This window comes from Zonotrichia albicollis, chromosome 3 (genome assembly GCF_047830755.1).
Source record: "Zonotrichia albicollis isolate bZonAlb1 chromosome 3, bZonAlb1.hap1, whole genome shotgun sequence".
NCBI classification, from domain to species: domain Eukaryota; kingdom Metazoa; phylum Chordata; class Aves; order Passeriformes; family Passerellidae; genus Zonotrichia; species Zonotrichia albicollis.
In genome coordinates, this window is record NC_133821.1 from 3,064,312 (window position 1) to 3,083,393 (window position 19,082).

At 42.0% G+C, this 19,082-nt stretch overlaps 1 protein-coding gene across 9 annotated transcripts in view; it reads left to right on the plus strand.

The window, feature by feature from the left end:
- The window catches only part of HMBOX1 (homeobox containing 1), a 124,105-nt gene that overhangs the window by 82,990 nt on the left and 22,033 nt on the right, over window positions 1-19,082 (plus strand). For all 9 annotated transcript variants that reach the window (XM_074536483.1, XM_074536488.1, XM_074536486.1 and 6 more), the window contains one exon: window positions 18,559-18,641. In XM_074536483.1, coding sequence (XP_074392584.1) covers window positions 18,559-18,641 — 83 coding nt within the window. The remainder of the gene's footprint in view (window positions 1-18,558; window positions 18,642-19,082) is intronic.

A 19,082-nucleotide genomic window follows, 5' to 3' on the forward strand; every position in this document is an offset into this window, starting at 1 on the left:
TCTAGATATTAAAATTCTGGTGTTTTAGTGCATCTGTTAGAAAGGTGTGAGATTTGGGTTTGGGTACTGAAAGAATCAAGTTGGTCTTGACACTGGAAATCATCCAGTTGTGAAATGCAGATACATAATCACTCAATCTAATTTTTTATGAAATTGTTCTTGGTGTTTTTCCCTGTGTCTTGTTCTCTGTAAGGCCTTTGCTGCCAGGGTTTTCTCCTTATTCTGCTGCTGCCACATTGCCTTAATCCTGGTTTTTAATATTAATTTGCCAAGCCCTTGGTCACTGTGGGTGCTGGCTTTCACAGCCTTGTGTGGGGTACTGGGAAGCAAAGCTGAGGAGTTTTACTCGAGGCAAGAACACAGTAAAAGTGTTGTGTGGCAATAAAGCTACGCCATAAAGCAATGGGGATATGGTTGTTTAACTGTTGTGCTTTAATGGGCCTCATTGAGCTGTAAGGATGAGCTGGTTTATGTGACAAATTTTGAAAGAGTGGGAGAAAAACGCTCTTTTGGGAGCCCTTGGAAAAGAAAATCACTAGTTTCACTTACAGGGCACTGGAGTTTTCCAGGCTTGGCCATGATATGACTCATAACAGCAGCAGGATGAAGGTAACCAGACCCCTCTGGCCCGAGCAGATCAGGTTTCCCTGATAGCCCGGGGTCAGGAATGAGCATTTGGCCACTAAAATGGTGTTTGGCATTGCCTGTGGGCAGGTGCCATTTGTCTGGTAATTTGCATTTTCCTCTGCAGGATTAAGTTTTGACTCTTAAGTGGAGGCATCTCAGTTTAATGGACTGTTTTCCCTAATGAAATTCAACTTTCAGTGCACTGAGTTTGTGTGTCCTGCAGAGCTTCTGGCTCTGATGTTGGTGCACACGAGGATTTGGGCTCCTGGTTTGGAGCTGCTGCTGTGGGAGCCTCAGGAAAGTGCTCATTCATTTGGGCTGATACCTGTCCAGGAAGGAGAAACAGAGATCCAGGAGACAATTCCATCCCACTAATGCACTCAGAGGAGGGCTCTGTGCTCTCTGTCCTCTCTGGCTGCCTCCTGCAATTAGAACTAACTTTGATGCCTTAGTTTAATGCCTTTAGATAAGAGGGTGGAATCCAGACCTGAGTGGAATCTCTGCAAAACTCCCCCTTCCCTCTGAAATGCTTCTGTGATGCTGTATAAATATTTTTTGGCTGAAGATGGGGGTGTTGACCTGCTCCATCACTTAATTGTGCCCCCTGCTTTTGCTTTTGTCTTGGATTCAGTCAGTAAAAATCATAGCTGCTAAGAGTTCATGTGTCAAGCCAGCTGAGAGCACTTCAAGGGAAGAATCTGAAAGTGATTGCAAAATTTTGAGGGATTTCTTTCTTAGGACCAAGCGCCAGTCAGGATTTCATCCATGAACTGATGAGAAGGGTGAGGGTTGAAGGGGCAGTTTCTCTTTTTTAAAAAAATATTTAACTCAACAAAAAAAAAAATCCAGTTCAATTAATTATTATATTGGTGCCAACCTGATAGAATGAAGATTAGAGTTAGGGCCATATCCTGAAATGTCTGATGTACCTGAGGGTCTGAGTACAGGGTATGTGTATTAAATGAACTAATTGGTTTATACTGGACTTCCAGGATGCTGCTTGTGGTTTCTGTAATTCAATTCTCCGGCCTTTACTGCTTTTTTGGAATCCTCCCAGGGTAGTTTATTAATCCCTGCTCGGAGATTTTTTTGGACAATAGATTCGGGTCTCTTCATCCCTTTACTTTTTATTTTTCTGTAGATATCTCCCTGAATATTTATGTTCTGAAGGTTAAGAGGAGCAGTGGTTCCAGAAAGTAAAGTTCTATATTTAACTGCAGACTAGGTGTGGTTCAGACAACTGCAGTGCTACTGATGCCAACCTTGACCTGTTCTCTTCTGGAGCCTCCTGCTCGTGGAATATGCTGAGTTTTGAGTGTGTCGAGGTTGTTGTGTGGCTTTGCCCTCCTTTGGGAGCACAGCTAAGACTGCAGGAGTCCTTTCTGTGCAAACCTGAGGTTAAACTTGAAAGCCTCTTTCTGGTTCACTTTCGTGTTCTTTTTTTTGTTACGTCTTGTCCCACAAATAATGTTGTGGTTTTTTTTTTTTTTTTTCTTTTCTCTGCTTTGCTTCTTCTTTTCAACCCCTCTCATTAGAAGTATGAAATTGAAAATTTCCCTTAGGGCTTTCTCTTTTTTTAATGAAGCTGTGTTGTCTTGTCAGTCTATTTTTTTATTATTATTATTTTTTCCCCACAGTGATTTATGCTTCTCTTCTTGGAAGTTGGATTTGAGGTTTATCTTCTTTTTCAGGCAAAAAAATAACTAAGATTGGCAGCAGAATCAGTGATTTTATACCCATTTTAAGGCACTTTTCATTGGGGCTGTTAAAGACTGAGGAGGGGAGTTGAGTGTTGTTTTTTAAGTATATGCTTTATCAAAAGATTAAATTAAAATAACTGTAAATTCTGCCCTAAACAAAAATGAATAATTCATCAGTTGAACGTATTTCAGTTTGTCTAGGGAGCAGGGGCTTTGCTTTCTGGTTGAGGGTTATTTGGTTTGATTTTATGGCTCTGGATTTTTATTTTAACACTTGTCTGTGCTTCTGAAGCTTCATTTGTAAAGGTGCATTTAGATTAAATAAGACTGAGATGCTATAGATCCCCATCATCCCTGTTTCATAGGTGGCAAAAGAGAGTCAGGTGTTTTCGCTTGGCTTTATTCAGAAGAGAAATGGGTGTAGATTTCCCAAGATAGGGGGGTACAGTTTCGTGCTGCAGCTGAGCTGAATTAACATTTTGTCACCAGCTCATCCTTAGGTGTTACCCTGCCTCTCCACCCTTCTCAGTTCCTCCTCCTCAGTTTCCCTGCTCCTGCCACGCTGGGCTGTGCCAGAGATGTTTCTTGTCTCATGGAAATAGCAGCCAATTCAGCCTGCCTCAGGAAAAATAAATCTTTTTTATTTCCCCCTGCGTTTTCCTGAATTGTTTTGGCTTGCTGTGCTGGGGCAAAGGACAGGAATGCACAGCTGGGAGCACCAGGAAGGGCAAGTTTAACAAAAAGATGGTGATTCCATCAGTTTGGAGTTGTTTGATCTGCTTGGTTTTGTTCTGATTTTGTTTGGTTTGTGTTGGGTGAGTTCCTGGTTTCTTTACAGGCATGGTTGTACTGGAATCATGGCTGAGGGGTCCTTTGATTTTTCAAGGTACAGGAAAGCGTTCGGTCCATGAGGGTTAGAGGGATGGAGCACCTTTCTCTGAGAGAATTAGGGCTTTCCAGCCTGGAGAAGAATCTAGGCAAAGCTTGGAGCACCTAAAGGGGCTCCAGGAGAGCTGGAGAGGGACTGGGGACAAGGAATGCAGGGACAGGATACAGGGAATGGCTTCCCACTGCCAGAGGGCAGGGATGGATGGGATATTGGGAAGGAATTCCTGGCTGTGAGGGTGGTGAGGCCCTGGCACAGGGTGCCCAGAGAAGCTGGGGAGTGTCCAAGGCCAGGCTGGACAGGGTTTGGAGCACCCTGGGATAGTGGAAGGTGTCAGAATTGTAACAAGATGAAATTTCAGGTCCCTTTCCAAGTCAAACCATTCTGTAATTCCATGATTACAGTGGCATCACTGCCCAGCTGTGTCTGATTTAACCATTTGTGGTGTTGTTTCCCTTCCAAAGCTGAGGAAGGTCATGTCCATGCCGAGACCAGTCACTGGTGCATTCCCATCACTGTGCTGGGGGATTTCCCCTCCTGGAAGAGGCACATCCCATCCTGATCCTGAGGCAGTGCCCTGGGCATGGTCCTGGCCCTCAGTGAGATGAGGCCTGACGTGCTTTATTAGAAATCCTTCCGACTGTGAAAGCGCTTTTACTGCAGCTCTCCTGAGCGCCGGGGCTTCCACGGCTTCCCTGGGGACCACGAGAGCTCTATTAGCTCCTGAAATTCAGTTAGGAAATTTTCTTAGTTAATTTCATCCCATTACTCTTAGTTATGTCTTCCAGCAGAACCTTAATACCGGCCCCATAGGGGATCTAAGTTTCCTGTGCAAGGCTTTGGAGGAGATTTAAGTTTGGGATTCATTGCGTTTCTCCCTTTCCAAGCTGACAGCAGAGCAGGAAGTAATGTCCTTTGGCCCCTTCCATTAGGCTGCTACATTGTTAGAAACAGAACAGCAGCTTCTCATCAATATAACCATGGCCACGGGTTGGCTCGGGAATGCTGCTCGTCTTTCCTGGGTTTGCTGGGAATTATCTCTGCTGTCCCTGTGACCCTCAGGTGTCCTTGAACCTTTTGGGGACTGGTTGTTCTGAGCCGTAAAATATCCACTACCAGCTTAGGAGATGAGTCAAGCCAAGGGAAAAGTGCCAAAAGCCTCTAATTCTTGGGTTACCTCTAATTCTTGGCATTAGGAAAAACTTCCTGACTTCAGGAATGGCACAGCACTAAGCAGGTTATCTACAGCCGCTACAGAACATTTCTCAGCAGCAAATCAGCTGAAATCTGTCAGGATGGCTCTGAGATACTTGATCTTAATGCAGAGAGAAACATCAGGTGATTTCTTTATATTTTTTTCAGCTCTTTCAATCCTGTCATAAGGTGTTTGTTAGTCAGCAACTTCCAGGGGGAGATTCAACTTCATTAAATCCTTTGAGATGCAGGGAATGGGGTTTTTTTAGGATCTTTGCTGTTTGTGCTCCTGAAATGCTTCGAGATCTGAGAGAAGGCACTTTGCAAAGGCACCCAGCAAAGTTCACTTCACCATTCAGACACAGGCAGGATCATGTGGCTGTGTGAAGGTTCAAGTGGTTTGGCTCAGGGTCATTGCTCTGTGTCTTCATAAAATGCAAGAGCAGCCATTTTCTGCTTGGCACACAGGATCTGCCTTATTTTGCATTAGATCAAGCTCTGTTCCCTCTCAGACATGCATAATATACAAGCTTCCTATTCTAATCAGCTGTAAGCAAATCCCAGTTGTTTGGCAGATTGCAGGCAGTAAAATAGAATGCAAGGATGTCTGTCCAAAGCCTCACCAGACTCTGGTTTCTTCAGGGATCCAGCACCTAATGAGTTATTTTGCTTTCTAGAGATCTCAGGTGCTTTTTTGTATCCTTTGTGTTCTCTCTCTCTTTTTTAAAAAATAATAAAAGATGATCTGTGGGAGGGGCAGCTCCTTGCAGCAGACCTCAGATAAAATTCTCGTGTCTGCCAAGGTCAGAATAACTGAAATCAACATTTAGAAAATGCAACTTTGTCAGTCTGGTCTGTAACAGCTCTGGCTGCTGCAGCAAACCCACATTTTAGAAATGAGAACTCTCCTCTGGTCCAGATACTCTGCTGCAGTTGCGATCCTCAGTGTTGTGTCCCCCTGCTCATGAAGGTGACAAGCAGGATCTCATCCCAGCTGATGATGGTTGTGGTGTTTATCATTCTTTCTACCTCTGCTCTCCATCCTGTGCCTGGCTCACACCTGGCCAGCAGCCATGTGGCTGTGGACAAAAGCTCTTATCTCCTATCCTGTATTTTTAATCCTGTTATTGCAGCTCTGGGCGTTCTTATTATTCACATAAATATGTAATTCCTTCTAAATCCTGCTAAGGTCTTCAGGGTACTTCTGGAGAACTAATTATACCTAGTTTCATTTTAAATGCTAAAATGTGTTTAAAAAGTCAAAGGTCCCTTTGGCATGAGTATCATGAGAAAGAATAAGGCAGAACATTGCATTTATCCAGGATCATTCTGTGTATGTGCTGCTATCAATGTGCTGCTCGTTTATCTCCTCTCTGAACTTAACAGTCACTCTCTTATCTCTTCCCAGACACCAAGGCTTCCCTTGCCTCTAATAATATTAATTGTCACTCTTCTCTGGACCTTTTCTATTCTTACATTCAATTTCTGGTGACCTGGGGCAGGTGAGTGGGGACCCAAGCAGAGCTGATTTCCATATTTCCAGGGTAAATATTCCAGCTGAATCCAAGTCCTGTTGTTCTCTGACCTCCAGCCTAACAACTGTTTTTTTTTTTTTTGCTGATCACTTTTGTGTATTGACTGAGACTGTCTCATCTTGGAATATTCTTTCCTGAAGAACTACCACTGATTTAGACCTGGTCATGTACATGAAGAGTTAGAATTTGTTCTTTTCCACGTGTAGTGCTTTGCTCAATGCCAAGATAACAAATGAAGTTCAGTCGTGGGAGTGTTAATTGCTGTGAATTTAAAAAATACCAGCTTTATTTGTATCCAGTATAAGTAATTCTCCTTGCAGAACTTTATTTACTGTAACTGTTAATGCCAGTCGTTCTAGGGCACAACTTGTGTGAGTCAAGGGCTTGTGCTGCGTTCATACACAGAACCTCTTGCTCTTTACAATCATGTTGAGACCTCTAGATGCTGCCTGCTGTAAGGACAGTGTAAAAATAGAGGCTTGGTGCTGGGATTTCTGTCTCTTGGAGCTTTCTTGATTTGCCTCAGTCCTTCATGGTGTTGTTTTTCCTGTGATTATCCTGTTTAAAGGACATAGAAGGAATTGGGAACAAAAAGCTTGTATTAGTCAGCTAAATTGTTCTTTTCTCAGGTATTCTAACGTGGATTCAGGAGGCAGGGAAAGCCATGACAAACTTGTCACACAGACTGTGTGAAGTGGGCCCTGGCAAGTTCAGGCTGTATTTTATGTGGTTGTTCTTAATGTTTGGGCTGTCCAGAACAGCTCCAAGCTGAGGGAAGAGTTTCCCCTCCCAGCAGGATTCATCCAACCCCTGTGTAATGGAACAAACCCCCTGAAGTGAACCCAGGACATTCCTCTAACGACCCTGAGTGATTTGAAACCCTAGCAAAGAACTCAAAGACCTTGGCACAAAGTCAAAAACACCTGTGCCTTCGATTTTGGCCCATAGAAAAAATTACCAACTTTTTGTGAAAATTTACAAGCCACAAAAATTTGAGTAAAATAATAGTTAATTTGTCACAAAGTGAAAAAATAAAATTTTAAAGTTTTAGAATGGAAGTTCAAAAAACAAAATAAAAGAATGTGAGCGTGTCCTGTTCTTCTCCTTCTTGTCCTCCTTCTTCTGCTAAGGTGGTGACACTTTTTAATTAGTTTAAAATAAAGACAAACTGTCTACCATAAGTAATAAATATTGGAAAATTATTATAAATAAAGTACACATAATTCATAGTATAAAAAATTAACACCACCCCAAGGGCAGTGGCTGTGCCACAACCCAACCTGCTAAACAAATCTCAACAAGTTAAAGAAAGATTGTAATAAATAAGAAAAAATAAACAACCCTGAAAAGCAAAACCAACAAATCTTGGCTTCTTCAGTCCCAAAGCTGAAAAAACCCCACTTTCTAATACCTTGGGGGTCATTTCAACCACAAAAACCCAAAAGTGAATGACAGAATTAAATTCCTGAATGGTGTGGGGAGTGTTCAGAAGGAATTCAGACCAGGCTGGCACCTTGTCACTCTGCTTTGCTGCAGCCAGGGCTTTGCTGCTCCTGTCAGCAGGGAGGATCCAGGAGCACCACCCAGCCCAGACTGGGTTTATAATTTTAATTTCATTTAAATTTAATCCCAGACAATAGGATTTGCCCATTCCTGCTTTCCAGAGCTGTGCAGAGCCTTCCTGCTGACTCTCACTGCAGCTCAGCCCTGAGCAGAGTCCAGCCCTACCTCCCTGAGCCAGAGGAAATTCCCTGCCATGGACTAACAGATGGGAGGTCTTTACACAAGTAATAAAGAGAGTCATTGAGTCATTACCAGCAGTGAGGGAGGAAAATTCCAAAGTCAGACTCTGAAGTTGTTGAATCATGTATTTATGGGCTCTTGGTCACACTGTGGAGCACTTTAAAAATGTTGAAATGGAGCACCTGAAAAAATGTTCTATCAGAGAACCATATGGGCTTTAGCCACAAAAGTCATTACCACATCCTGGATTATTTTTTTATTCTTTTGGGTGTTTTGTTTTTTGTTTTTTGTTTTTTGTTTTTTTTTTATCCAGGAGGATAACCCAGCTTTCTTATTTGTTTGATTTTTCTTTGAAACACACATAAGTTTTAATTCATTTTGAATGCTTTGCTGTGTGTGAGGAACTCTGTCAGCAGCAAAGAAGTTCCTTTTATAATCTTTTTCTCTCTGGATAGGGAATAGCAGCATCCCCATCTATGTCAGGCTTGGCCTTTTTGGTGCTTTTGTTGCATTGTATTTTTTGGTCACAGTGACTTCACAAGAACTGATCTTCCCAGCTGATGATCTTTTTGTGCCTGTGAAGTTGTTGTTCCCAAAGTGGGTGACCTTGGCTGCTGCTCGGTTAAATTTCTGTTTGGTTCTTGCCCTTAGGATTCTCTATTACTTTTTATGGTGCTTCAATTCTGTGTATTGATGTGGCTTCTGGCTTTGGTCTCAGCAGATTCATCGCCATGTGCAGACTTTCTGTCAGGATCATTAATGGGTTTTGTTTTTGAGATGCTCCAAAGATGATACTTGAGGAGTATCCCTGATTGTTGGCTTCAGTGCCATTATTTTAATTTTTTCAGCCTCTTCTTAGTTAGATGTTTCCTTTCTACCCCATCTCATAATGATAATGAGATCTTATAAAAATACGAAATAAGAATTCTTATAGTAATTATAATCTTTGTCTTTTCCAAAATCATTAATAATTTCCCATTTGTCACTTTATCGAATACTTTACTAAAAGTCCAAAAATGCTAAAAATAATTCGTTTCTGGTCAACAATTCCTCAGTTGTTTTTGGAGCTTTACTACCAGCACTGTTTAAAGGATTGTCCCCAGGAAACTCGGCTGATCTGAGTGAGGGTGACAGTGACATTTAAGAGGAAGCACATGGCAAAAACCATGGCTTAGGGCAAGGAGCACAAATCTTGGAGTGAAGAGCTGTGGATTGATTTAATCTGGTTTCTTGGCTCTGTATCTTCTAACTTTGCTGTTCTTCTACCTGTAAATTCTTGTAATGATATTAAAGAGTAAGGTGAAAAAAGACAATTTCGGAATACTTTTAAAGGATTTGGTGATCTGGGTATAAAAAGTGCTCTTGAAATATGAAACATGATGGATGTTGGTAAATTAAATAATCTTTTGAGTCTTTAGTGCTTATTATTTACAAGATAATTATTCACTATCCTGTAGGCAAAAAAAAAAAAGAAAACAGTAAAAAATGTTGGATAATAAATGCAGCTCTTTCCCTCTGGATGGTGAATGGTCAGTGAACAATCTTTAGCAAATAAAGAAAAAGATGTTGCTGCTGCCAGGTTTGAGAAATATTCTTTAAAGACCCCAAAGTTTCCTGATGGCTTAAAATGTCCCTTAAATCTCCTTTTTTGCTGTGTTGTCTACGAAGAACCTCCTCAAGTTTGTCTTGGCACTGTAGTAGTTTGATCCACTGGCATTACTGGGTTCATTCATTATTTCTCATTTTCCTTTGCTTCTGTCCATGTCTTGTGTTGTATTTAGGTGCAAGGTACAGAACAGATTGATATTTAAAAATTAAATACATTTTCTGCTACCTGGCTGTACAACACTTAATGGGATAACAATTTTGGCCCAAATCTTGAAGATACTGGGTATTAGGAAAATTATATGTATAGAGGCCAAAGTCAGATTTTATTTTGACTTTAGGTGCTGGATATCCAGGTGTAGGATAACTTCAGGTGCTGCAGGAATTGGCCTTGTCTGTGGAGTCCTGGAGGATCCTTTCATTTAGCTGAATTAATTTTTATTTTCTGAAAATGCAGCAGCAACTGGAGGCTCTGCTGAGCTGAACCAAGTGTGGTCTGAAACTGAGAATAAAAACTTGTGGATTTTTGAGGGAAAATGCTGGTGGTGATGTTGGGAGCTGTCAGTTTATACTAAGATCAACCCCAAATTTCATTATTAGTGTTTTTCCTTTCCTGGAGGCCTGGGACAAAGGGAGGCTCCAAGATTCCCATCCAGAAGAACTAAACCCTTACTGAGGCTGAGGTGAGGAGAACCTGAGGGACCTTGGTGCTCACACTGACGTTGTTTACACATATCCAGTGTGGTTGGTGGTGCTCACAGGGGTCCCAGGATGAGAGAAGAGACCGGAATGTTGACTCCATGTTTAGAAGGCTGATTTATTATTTTATGATATATATTATATTAAAATATACCAAAAGAATGGAAGAAAGGATTTCATCAGAAGGCTGGCTAAGAATAGAAAAAGAATGATAACAAAAGCTTGTGTCTGACCAAGAGTCTGAGACAGCTGGGCTGTGATTTGCCATTAATGAGAAACAACCACATGGGCCAATCACAGATGCACCTGTTGCATTCCACAGCAGCAGATAATCAATGTTTACATTTAATTATTGTTTACATTTTGTTTCTGAGGCCTCCCAGCTTCTCAGGAGAAAAAATCCTAAGGAAAGGAATTTTCATAAAACGTGTCTGTGGCACATCCAGGGCTGAGCATCCCACTAAAGCAGAGTTTTGAGGCAGGGATAGGCTGTTCTAGGAACACCCAACCAGATGAGCTGAAAACCAAGCTCTGGCTCTGCTGAGTGGAATATTTTGTTCCAGAGAGCAAACAAAGATGTTCTGAGCAATGTACAAACTCAAGTTTTGCTATTAATTTATGTTGCCATATAAAGCCTTGGAATCCTCTGTTGTCCTGTGAGTGGTGTGTGTAAAACCCTCAGTGCTGATCAGAGTTTGTCTGGTTGGAATTGTTGGGTCAGCAGCAGCAGAACAGCCCTTCCCTGTGGGTGGGCCAGGAATGATTCCTGCAGGAACTCATCCCTCCTTGGAGATGTTTCACCCATGGGCTTGACCCTTTGCTTGTGAGGACCAGATAATCCAAAATACAACTGAAATAAATAACTCTTGCCCTGTAGCACGTTAAAAAATTGAAGATGAGATGTTTGTTTCACAGTTGTTTGCAGAAAGGTTTTGTTTATCACTCACAAAGTCCAGCGGATTTAATGCACATAAATATCCCTGCAGCATGGAGGTCTCCATTTAAATATTTCTAGTAAATAAAAGAGAACAAGAGATCCTGTTATTCATGCTTAGATGCCTTGTTAGGAAGAGCTTTGAAGATGCTGTTTGCTTGCACAAACCAGCAGGACAATTCTCACTTTATCTTGTCTCGATGTGTTGGTTACTTGGCTGGCTTCAAAAATGTCCATTTTTATTTTATGAACAATTAAGTGAACTGTGTTGGCTTTGAGAGTCTGGTGGTGCCAGTAAGTTTAAGTTTAAGGATATTCAAAATCCTAGCTGTCAGTGTCTTCAAAAATGTCCACTTTTATTTCATGAACAGTTTAGTGAACTCTGTTGGCTTTGAGAGTCTGATGGTGCCAATAAGTTTAAGGATATTCAAAATCTCAACTGTCAATGTCTTCAGAAATGTCCACTTTTATTTTATGAACAATTTAGTGAACTGTGTTGGCTTTGAGAGTCTGGTGGTGCCAGTAAGTTTAAGGATAAGTTAAAGGATATTCAAAACCTCAGCTGTCAGTGTCTTCAAGGTGCCTTAAGCAAAAAGTACCTGTGTGTGTTTCAAATTGCTGCAAACTCCAGATCTTGCCATTCAGAAGAGGCCTGTTGTGTAATTTCAGAAATGCTCTTATCACCAAATCCAATTAGAAGGAAGAGTAAATCGCCACCTCCGATGTCTTAACTATTCTTTTTTTCAATTGTTAATTATCTCAACAGTAGGGTGCTAGAGATTAGGAGGCACAGATTATCTTTTGCAAGTACAAGGCTTTCAGAGCTATTATCAATTAATTCTGTTTCTAAACAAATTTTAGGATAATATGAATAGCTTGATAGGATTGTGGTCCTTGAGACCACTGTCAAAATTCTGAGAAAGTGATGTTGAAAGAATGAGAACCTCGTTGTTCTGTCAGCTTTGAAGGTCATCCAGCTTTACCCACTCCCGTGCAAGGTGTATTTTTGGCATTTTAATCTATGTGGCAGAGGAGATTCCTGCTAGGAAACATCAGTGAAATGCCTCTCTTGGAGTTTAGACAGCGACTTGTAAAGCCAGAATTGAGTCAGCTCTGTTGTGTGAGGGTTTTTAATGTGTGCTGACATGGCTCTGGAATTTATGTATGCAGGCACGTCCTGAGCTGTGAAATAATTTCAGTTTCTCTCTGTCTGGTGCTCTAAGTGATCTAGTGCTGGTGAGATCTCTCCTCTAGATTTGCACTTGCAATGAAAAGAAATCCAAGAATGAAACATTTCTTAGAGTGAGAGGCTTAAAAGCTGTGCTGTCCCTGGACAGAGCGTGGCCAAACCCTGGGCCTGAAAGGTCAGGTGGGGAATGAGAGAGACTTTTAAAAATGAGGATTTTTACAGTTTGTTTCCAAAGGTGATATAAAGTTATGGTAGATTCTGCATTGGGTGAATCCCCAATTTTTTTATGGTGTGACAGGATATGTGTGCAGGTTGGACAGAAAATCTGGGCTTCCAGAATTGCTGAGAGACCTCTTGTCAGTGCTGTAGGAGAAGTCAAGCTACAGTCCTGCAGTGGTTTCTCCATTCCTGTAATTCCATGGAGCTGTGGAATCCATTGGCTAAATGATGGTGCTGTGCAAAAAGCAGCAGAGAGCTGCAGCCATCGTGTTTGTCAGTGGTTTTTTTTTCCTTAAATTTTTTTTGCTGCTTAGGTCTGGTTGAGCTGATGCCTCAACTGAAGTTCATCCAGAGAACTGCACTTCCCATCCTTGCCTGGTTATGTTTTGCAGTACTGGGGGAAGTTCTCAGCTCCATCAGAGTTTATCTGTGGAGGGGATATCTTTGAGCTTTAATTTTGCTGTCAGAAATAAAAATGACTTTATATCATGGGTTTAGTTGACACCCATGTCGTTACTAGGGAATCAGTAGAAATATCAGGAGATAAAACTGGTGGTGTCATCTGCTGACCTCACTGAGAGTGGCATTAGTGATATTCTTGGCCAGTATTTACTGGGAAATAAACCAGTCATTACACTTTCTGATGAGATTATGCTCTGAATGTCACTCCTCTGACAGTCTGTCTCATGCCACGCTGAGATAAGATCTCAGGCACAGATGACAGACTGACTTCAGAAATATTTCCATTGATTTGACAGCCTGAATAATAGTTGTGCTACAAGCCACAAAGGCTGGAACAGTGACCTCTGGCTGCTGGGTGATACTGGGGTGATAAATGCACTAATGAGAGATAAATAGGTAACTGCGTTGGAGTGTTTTCTGTACCTTGTCAGTGGAAAGCAGAGGAACTCATGGCAGGGAAACCAGATATGGAGCTGAAATTACAGGCATCTTATCAGAGCCAAAGGAGCAGCTTTCACCTCGTGTATTTTGAGACACCAGAGAGTTTGGCAGGGAGCTCCATCCCTGGGGACAGCACAAGCTTCTGTTCGTCCGCAGGGGTGGGAGCTGGACAGTTCTGCTTTTCCATCCCTCTCTGGGCTGGTGGCCCAGCCTGTGGCTCTGGCTTTGCTTTCAGCATCCCTTGGGAGAGGATCTTTGGGAAGGAGCTGGGCCCAGCTGCCTTTTCAGCCGTGTCCTCCCGCCTCCCTTGGCTGCACAACCGCTGCTCTTGGCACGCGTGGGGAGCTGGACCAGGGAGGCAGCTGGGCACAAAGCATTCCTGCAGAAAGGGAATGAAGGAGAGCATGGGATCGTTCCCTTTGCTCTGTGATTAAATTGTGTTAAGCTGGACTGCAGCCTGAGTTTTGGGGAAGATGAATCTCCCATTCCTGGAAGTGTCCAAGGCCAGGTTGGACAGGGCTTGGAGCAACCTGGGGTAGTGGAAGGTTGTGGGAACCCATGGAAGAGAGTGGGAATTATAGAGGGTGTTATAATTGCCTCCAGCCCAAACCCTTCTGTGACCTCTTGGTCTCCAAGAGAGGAGTTGGAGCCCCAAAGGAGTGCCAGGATATTTCACTTGCAGGTGAAGCTCTCACAGGGGTGGAAGGCGGAACCCAGGGATGCAAACAGAAAGAAATGAATTGAGGGATTGCAGCACGTCTGCTGTTCTTCAGTGAATATCCATCTGTGTATTCTTACCTCCCATTAATTGCAAGGTCACTGATCCTTAAGAGAGGGTGATCTGTGTCCCCATACCTGAGTGACCTCACCTGAGAGTGACTCAGCTGCAGCAGCACTGTCAGTTGTTCCCTGCAACACCTTTGAGCCTCTCCACTCCCACACTTGGAAGTTTTAACCCTTAGATCCTGCTGTAAACTAAGCATTTCCTCAACTTGGGGTCTTTTGATCAGTTTTGGGGGGTTTTATCTCTTTCCTTATCTGGAAAAGCACCAGCCCCGCCCATCCTTCCGTGGTTGTCATTTCAAACACTTCCCTGGCAGCTGCAAAGCTGATAGGAAGCAACAAAACTTCCACTGTGGATTATCAGGAGCACTACTGAGGCATTGCTTAATGCATCTGATATCTCAGCCTCGAGAACAGAAAGGGAAAAAAAAAAAAAAGATTGGCAGCTATTGCAGGAATTCAGAGAGGGGCACCTTGGTACAGAGCTGGGGGGAGACTTCTCCTTCCATTACAGAGCCCTGGGCTGAGATGGATTCCCTCTCCATCATTGTCCTAAGCACATTATCCCTGAAAGAAAGAGGGTTTCTCTGAATCTGCAATTTTTCTAGGCTTCAGTGTTATTGAAATGAAACGGCTTCAAGGATATCTACATCCTTTACCATCATATGGATTCTCATCTCATGTAAATTATTTGGCCACTTTTCATTTTAATCCCTCCACTGTCATTTTCTACAAAAGAGATCATTTGGTTTCTTCATGGAAGGTATTCAGCTGACAGCTGCCCTTTGTCTAGAAAGCAGTGTGCCTTTGCAGGAGTTACTTGTGCCTGCTCCTTTTCTTTTTTTTTCCCTTCCTTTTAAGTTCATATGGCTTCATATTTTTCATCTGTAGCTTTCAGAAACTTTTCAGACTGTGAACAGGTTTGTGGCTGTGAAGGGAATTTCAGACATCTTGCATTCTTTCCCTGTGTACCTGGCTGATAAGAAACAGAACTAGAGGCAGAATAATTAATTTACTGCAAGAAGAACTGTAGTCCAAAAAAATCACAGTGTTTTCACAACTTCTACATGAGCAGACAAAATAGTCAGTGATGAAGTCTTGAATTTTTTTCCATGGCTTTCTTATCTTGGAAACTTAATTATTCTCATCATCTTCTCAGGAATCATAGAATCATATAACCGAGGAGTCATTAGGGGTGAAAAAGACCTTTAAGATCATCAACCAGCATTGTGTTCACCACTAAGCCAAGACCCTCAAGTGCCACATGGGGGGAGGTTTAAAATGTGCTTTGTCACAAGACCTTGATGGGATGGGGATGAAATGTGATGTGCTGGTATGCAGGGTTTATGCACAGAAGATTTGGATGCTGAGGAGGAAAATCAGCAATTAGAGTTGGATATTTTGGGTTTCCTGGAGCTGTGAGACCTTTTCCTTTCAGGGTATGAGCTCTGATAAAGCAGCTTGCCACTAAAAGCACAGTGTGGTCATGGAGAGGGACAGTGTGGCCTCAAGAATGGCTTCAAGCTGAAGGAGAGTAGATTTAGGTTGGATTTTGGGGAGAAATTCTTCCCTGGGAGAGTGTTCCCCTGGCACAGGCTGCCCAGAGAAGCTGTGGCTGCCCCTGGATCCCTGGACATGTCCAGGATTGAGTTGGAGCAACCTGGGATGGTGTCAGGTGTCCCTGCCCATGGCAGGATGTTGGAACTGAATTATCTTTCAGGTCCTTTTCACTTCACACCGTCCTGGGATTGAGTGCTGAGGAGAAGATTCAGTTTTGGGGCGCACAATTTGAGGATTGGCCAAGGTTATGAAAGTGTGGGGGAAGGAGAAGTCCCACCATTAATGAGGATAAGGAATAGTCCAGCAGGGGGAGGAAAGACAGGTTCTAAAATTACTGCCAGCTGCAGAAACAGAGTTTTAATTGCTCCACTAGTTCCCCTTCCAGGTGGTGTCCACTTGGCTTTGGGATCCCCACAAAAAGGACCAGGACAGCTGTGTGAGAACTCACTGAGATTTTTGATGCTTTTTCATAAATTGAGATTTAGGGTGAGAAGAATTTCACATTTCCTAGTGAGAATCACTTTTCCTGTAGAAATTTTTAGACATTTTACATGAAAAGATCCGAAATTCCTGTTTGAATTTAAAGAAAATGTTTCAGACTGATGAGAAATGTCAGGCAAATTAATTATTTATAACTTAGTTGTAAAATGTTTAGAGATAAGAATTCAGACTTTAGCAGTTTCTGAATCACAGAAATGATTGGAATACACAAAACTCCCTCATTTGCTAGAAGGGATGTCTCATTCCTTGTCCAGTTCTGGAAGTTTGCTCCATCACAGGGAGATTTCCTGTTGTCCCAGAGAAATGTAAGCATGGGCTGAAGTTTTGTTGTTGGTAGAAAATATTTTTATTTGTTGGAGGCAGCAAAAGCCCGGCTGTGTCTTGGGAAAGGGACAGTGTTAAGTGACAAGAAAAGGGTCACTGGTGGCTCTGGTGTTGTCTTTGCTGCTTTAATTAGTGTCTCAGTTTCTTGAATTAACAAGAATGGGCACTTCAAGGTCACCCTGATTGATAATTTTATGTATTTTGTAATTTCTTCCATGAATGTTGTTTTTTTGTGCATGTGGTGCTGTTTAGGACTCCAGGGCAGGCAATATGTTCATGTAAATAACAGAGCAGCATTTTTCAGCTGTGGTCTCTTGATGTTCCTTTATCTCAGGGTGCTCAGAAGAGGAAATGATTCCTGGCTCTGGGCAGAAGGCAGTGCTCTGTAGGTGGGAGAGTGAAATATTGTCATGGGGCTGCTGAACTGGGATCCTGAGCTCCTGCTTCCATCACTAACTACTGGGAAAAGCATTTTCTGCTCTGTTTTCCAAGCTCTCCATTCCACAGAAATGCACCATTGTCCAGAACCCTGCAACCCCTTTGAAGAGAAATTTACAGGTTGAGATGGACACACACATCACTTCAAAGGCTGGAATCACACAAAGGGGATAGACATGGAAGAGGGGAGAATACACTTGAAAAATTACCATGTCCAGAGGGCCTGATGTTCATTTTGAATTCTCATAAAGCTGAACAAAGACACCAGGCCTGTGTCAGGGAACTCCTCCTTTGATTCTTCAATCACCTTAATTCCAGCAATTAGTTTGCTCTGATTTGACAAATTCCCAACTTTTCCAACACTTGAACTGAAGTTTAAGGAGAGCTGCCCTTCATTTCGGGAAGACTGGGCTATTGCTGTGGTTCCATTTGCTCTCTCCCAGCAGATCACCTGAAAATACACAAATGGTGCAACTCTCTGAGCTCATGTGAGATTTCTGTTACTCACTGAGCAGCAGCTTTGAAATAGGACCCAATTTTGGGCATAGCTGTGACTGTAAATGACTCTGTGAGCAGGGGGATGAAGTAGTGGCACCTAAAATTCAACCTGAGTGTTCAAAGTTTGGACAGAAACAGTTCCTGTATGGAACAGAATCTGGATTTCCATAGAAAGTAACTGGGGCCAATCCCCTGGATGAATAATGGAAAATAATAATTGCCTCAATATGCCTGAATCTCCTATTACCAAATGATCTATAGTTAAGGAAATAAATATCTTCTTTTCAAATCCAGAGCAGCTGTCCAACAGCCGGGCCTGCTGCTGATCAAAGCTGATAAAAAAAATCCTAGGATTATATATTATAGATAATCTACAGAAAAAAACAGTGGTAGTCCCTGCTTGTGGTGTGATTAGCAGAGTCCATTGAAGAAAACAGGACTTTTTGTTGGTTTTAATGCAGATCTGATAAGCTCTGTGGAATGTAAATCAGTTCATTAAAATTTGCAGAATGGTTCAATGAGGTAAAAGAGGAAACAGTTTTAACTTTTATGGGATGTTTACTGCATATAAAGTACAATAAAATCACAATTATTCCAGAAAAAATAGTGTTAGAAACGTGCTGTACTCAATGTGTCGTTCTGAGGAAGATTGAAGAATTTTGAATTGTGTTTTTAAAAAAACTATCTGACTGTAGAAATCATCCTGTGTAATTTCATGGCATCTCCACACCACGTCTATCTCTGCAGTATTTGTGGGGTTTTGCATAGTACAGATATTGAAAGCATGCATGGATGTGTATATATTAACAAATATATCAAAATAAATGTTAAACAGCTCCTTCTGCCTAAGCTGAGAGTGTGTCAGGGGATAAATAATAAATAAATGATAGTAAAGTCAAAGGCCTGTGGTGTCTTGGAGGTGATGCTTCACTTGACAATCTTAACTCTGATATCCATGGAATTGCCTACATTTTTGGGTGTCCTAGTACAATATTCTAAATTCTGAGATCATGCTCATTTATCTGAGGGATTTGGGAAGTTTCCTTCATTCCATGTGGACATAAGTGCAGGCTGGTGTTACTTTACCATAAAATTTGCTGTGGTACCTTTGGAGGAATGATGCATCAATCAGCAGCTGACACCTTTTAGTAGAGCTGCTTTGGAACCTTCATGCTCTGATTTCTTAAGAAAAAAACTGATTTTTTTTTCCCCTTTTGCAGTTACTTCAATGAGAATCAATATCCCGACGAGGCAAAGAGAGAAGAAATTGCCAACGCCTGTAATGCAGTTATACAAAAACCAGGTGAGGAGCTGCTGGGGGGTCCTTCCCAAAAACAAAGAGGTTTCAGCATCTTCAGTTCTGAGACTGATGCTTGCAGAATCACAGAATCATTTGGGTTGGAAAAGATCCCCAAGGTCATCAACCTTTGACTGATAATTCAGGTTTTTGGAGGAGGAAGGAGCTCAGCTCTCCTGTTTTCAAGATTTTACAGCTTCCAGACATGGATCTCAGATTAGAACCTGGGTGTGAATGCAGGACCTTATCTTTAGGTCAACAAGTTGCATTTTCCCTGTTTCTGGAGAAATTATACTTAGGAGAGGAGCATGAATATTCAGTGTAGTGTTAGTGGATGCACCTGCCTTTGCTTAGTTTTGCTAACCAAACATTTACATAGATTTCAGAACTTGTGTTTTGGATATTTTTAGATTTCTTACAACCAGAATAAAAATTAATGAGAAGGCA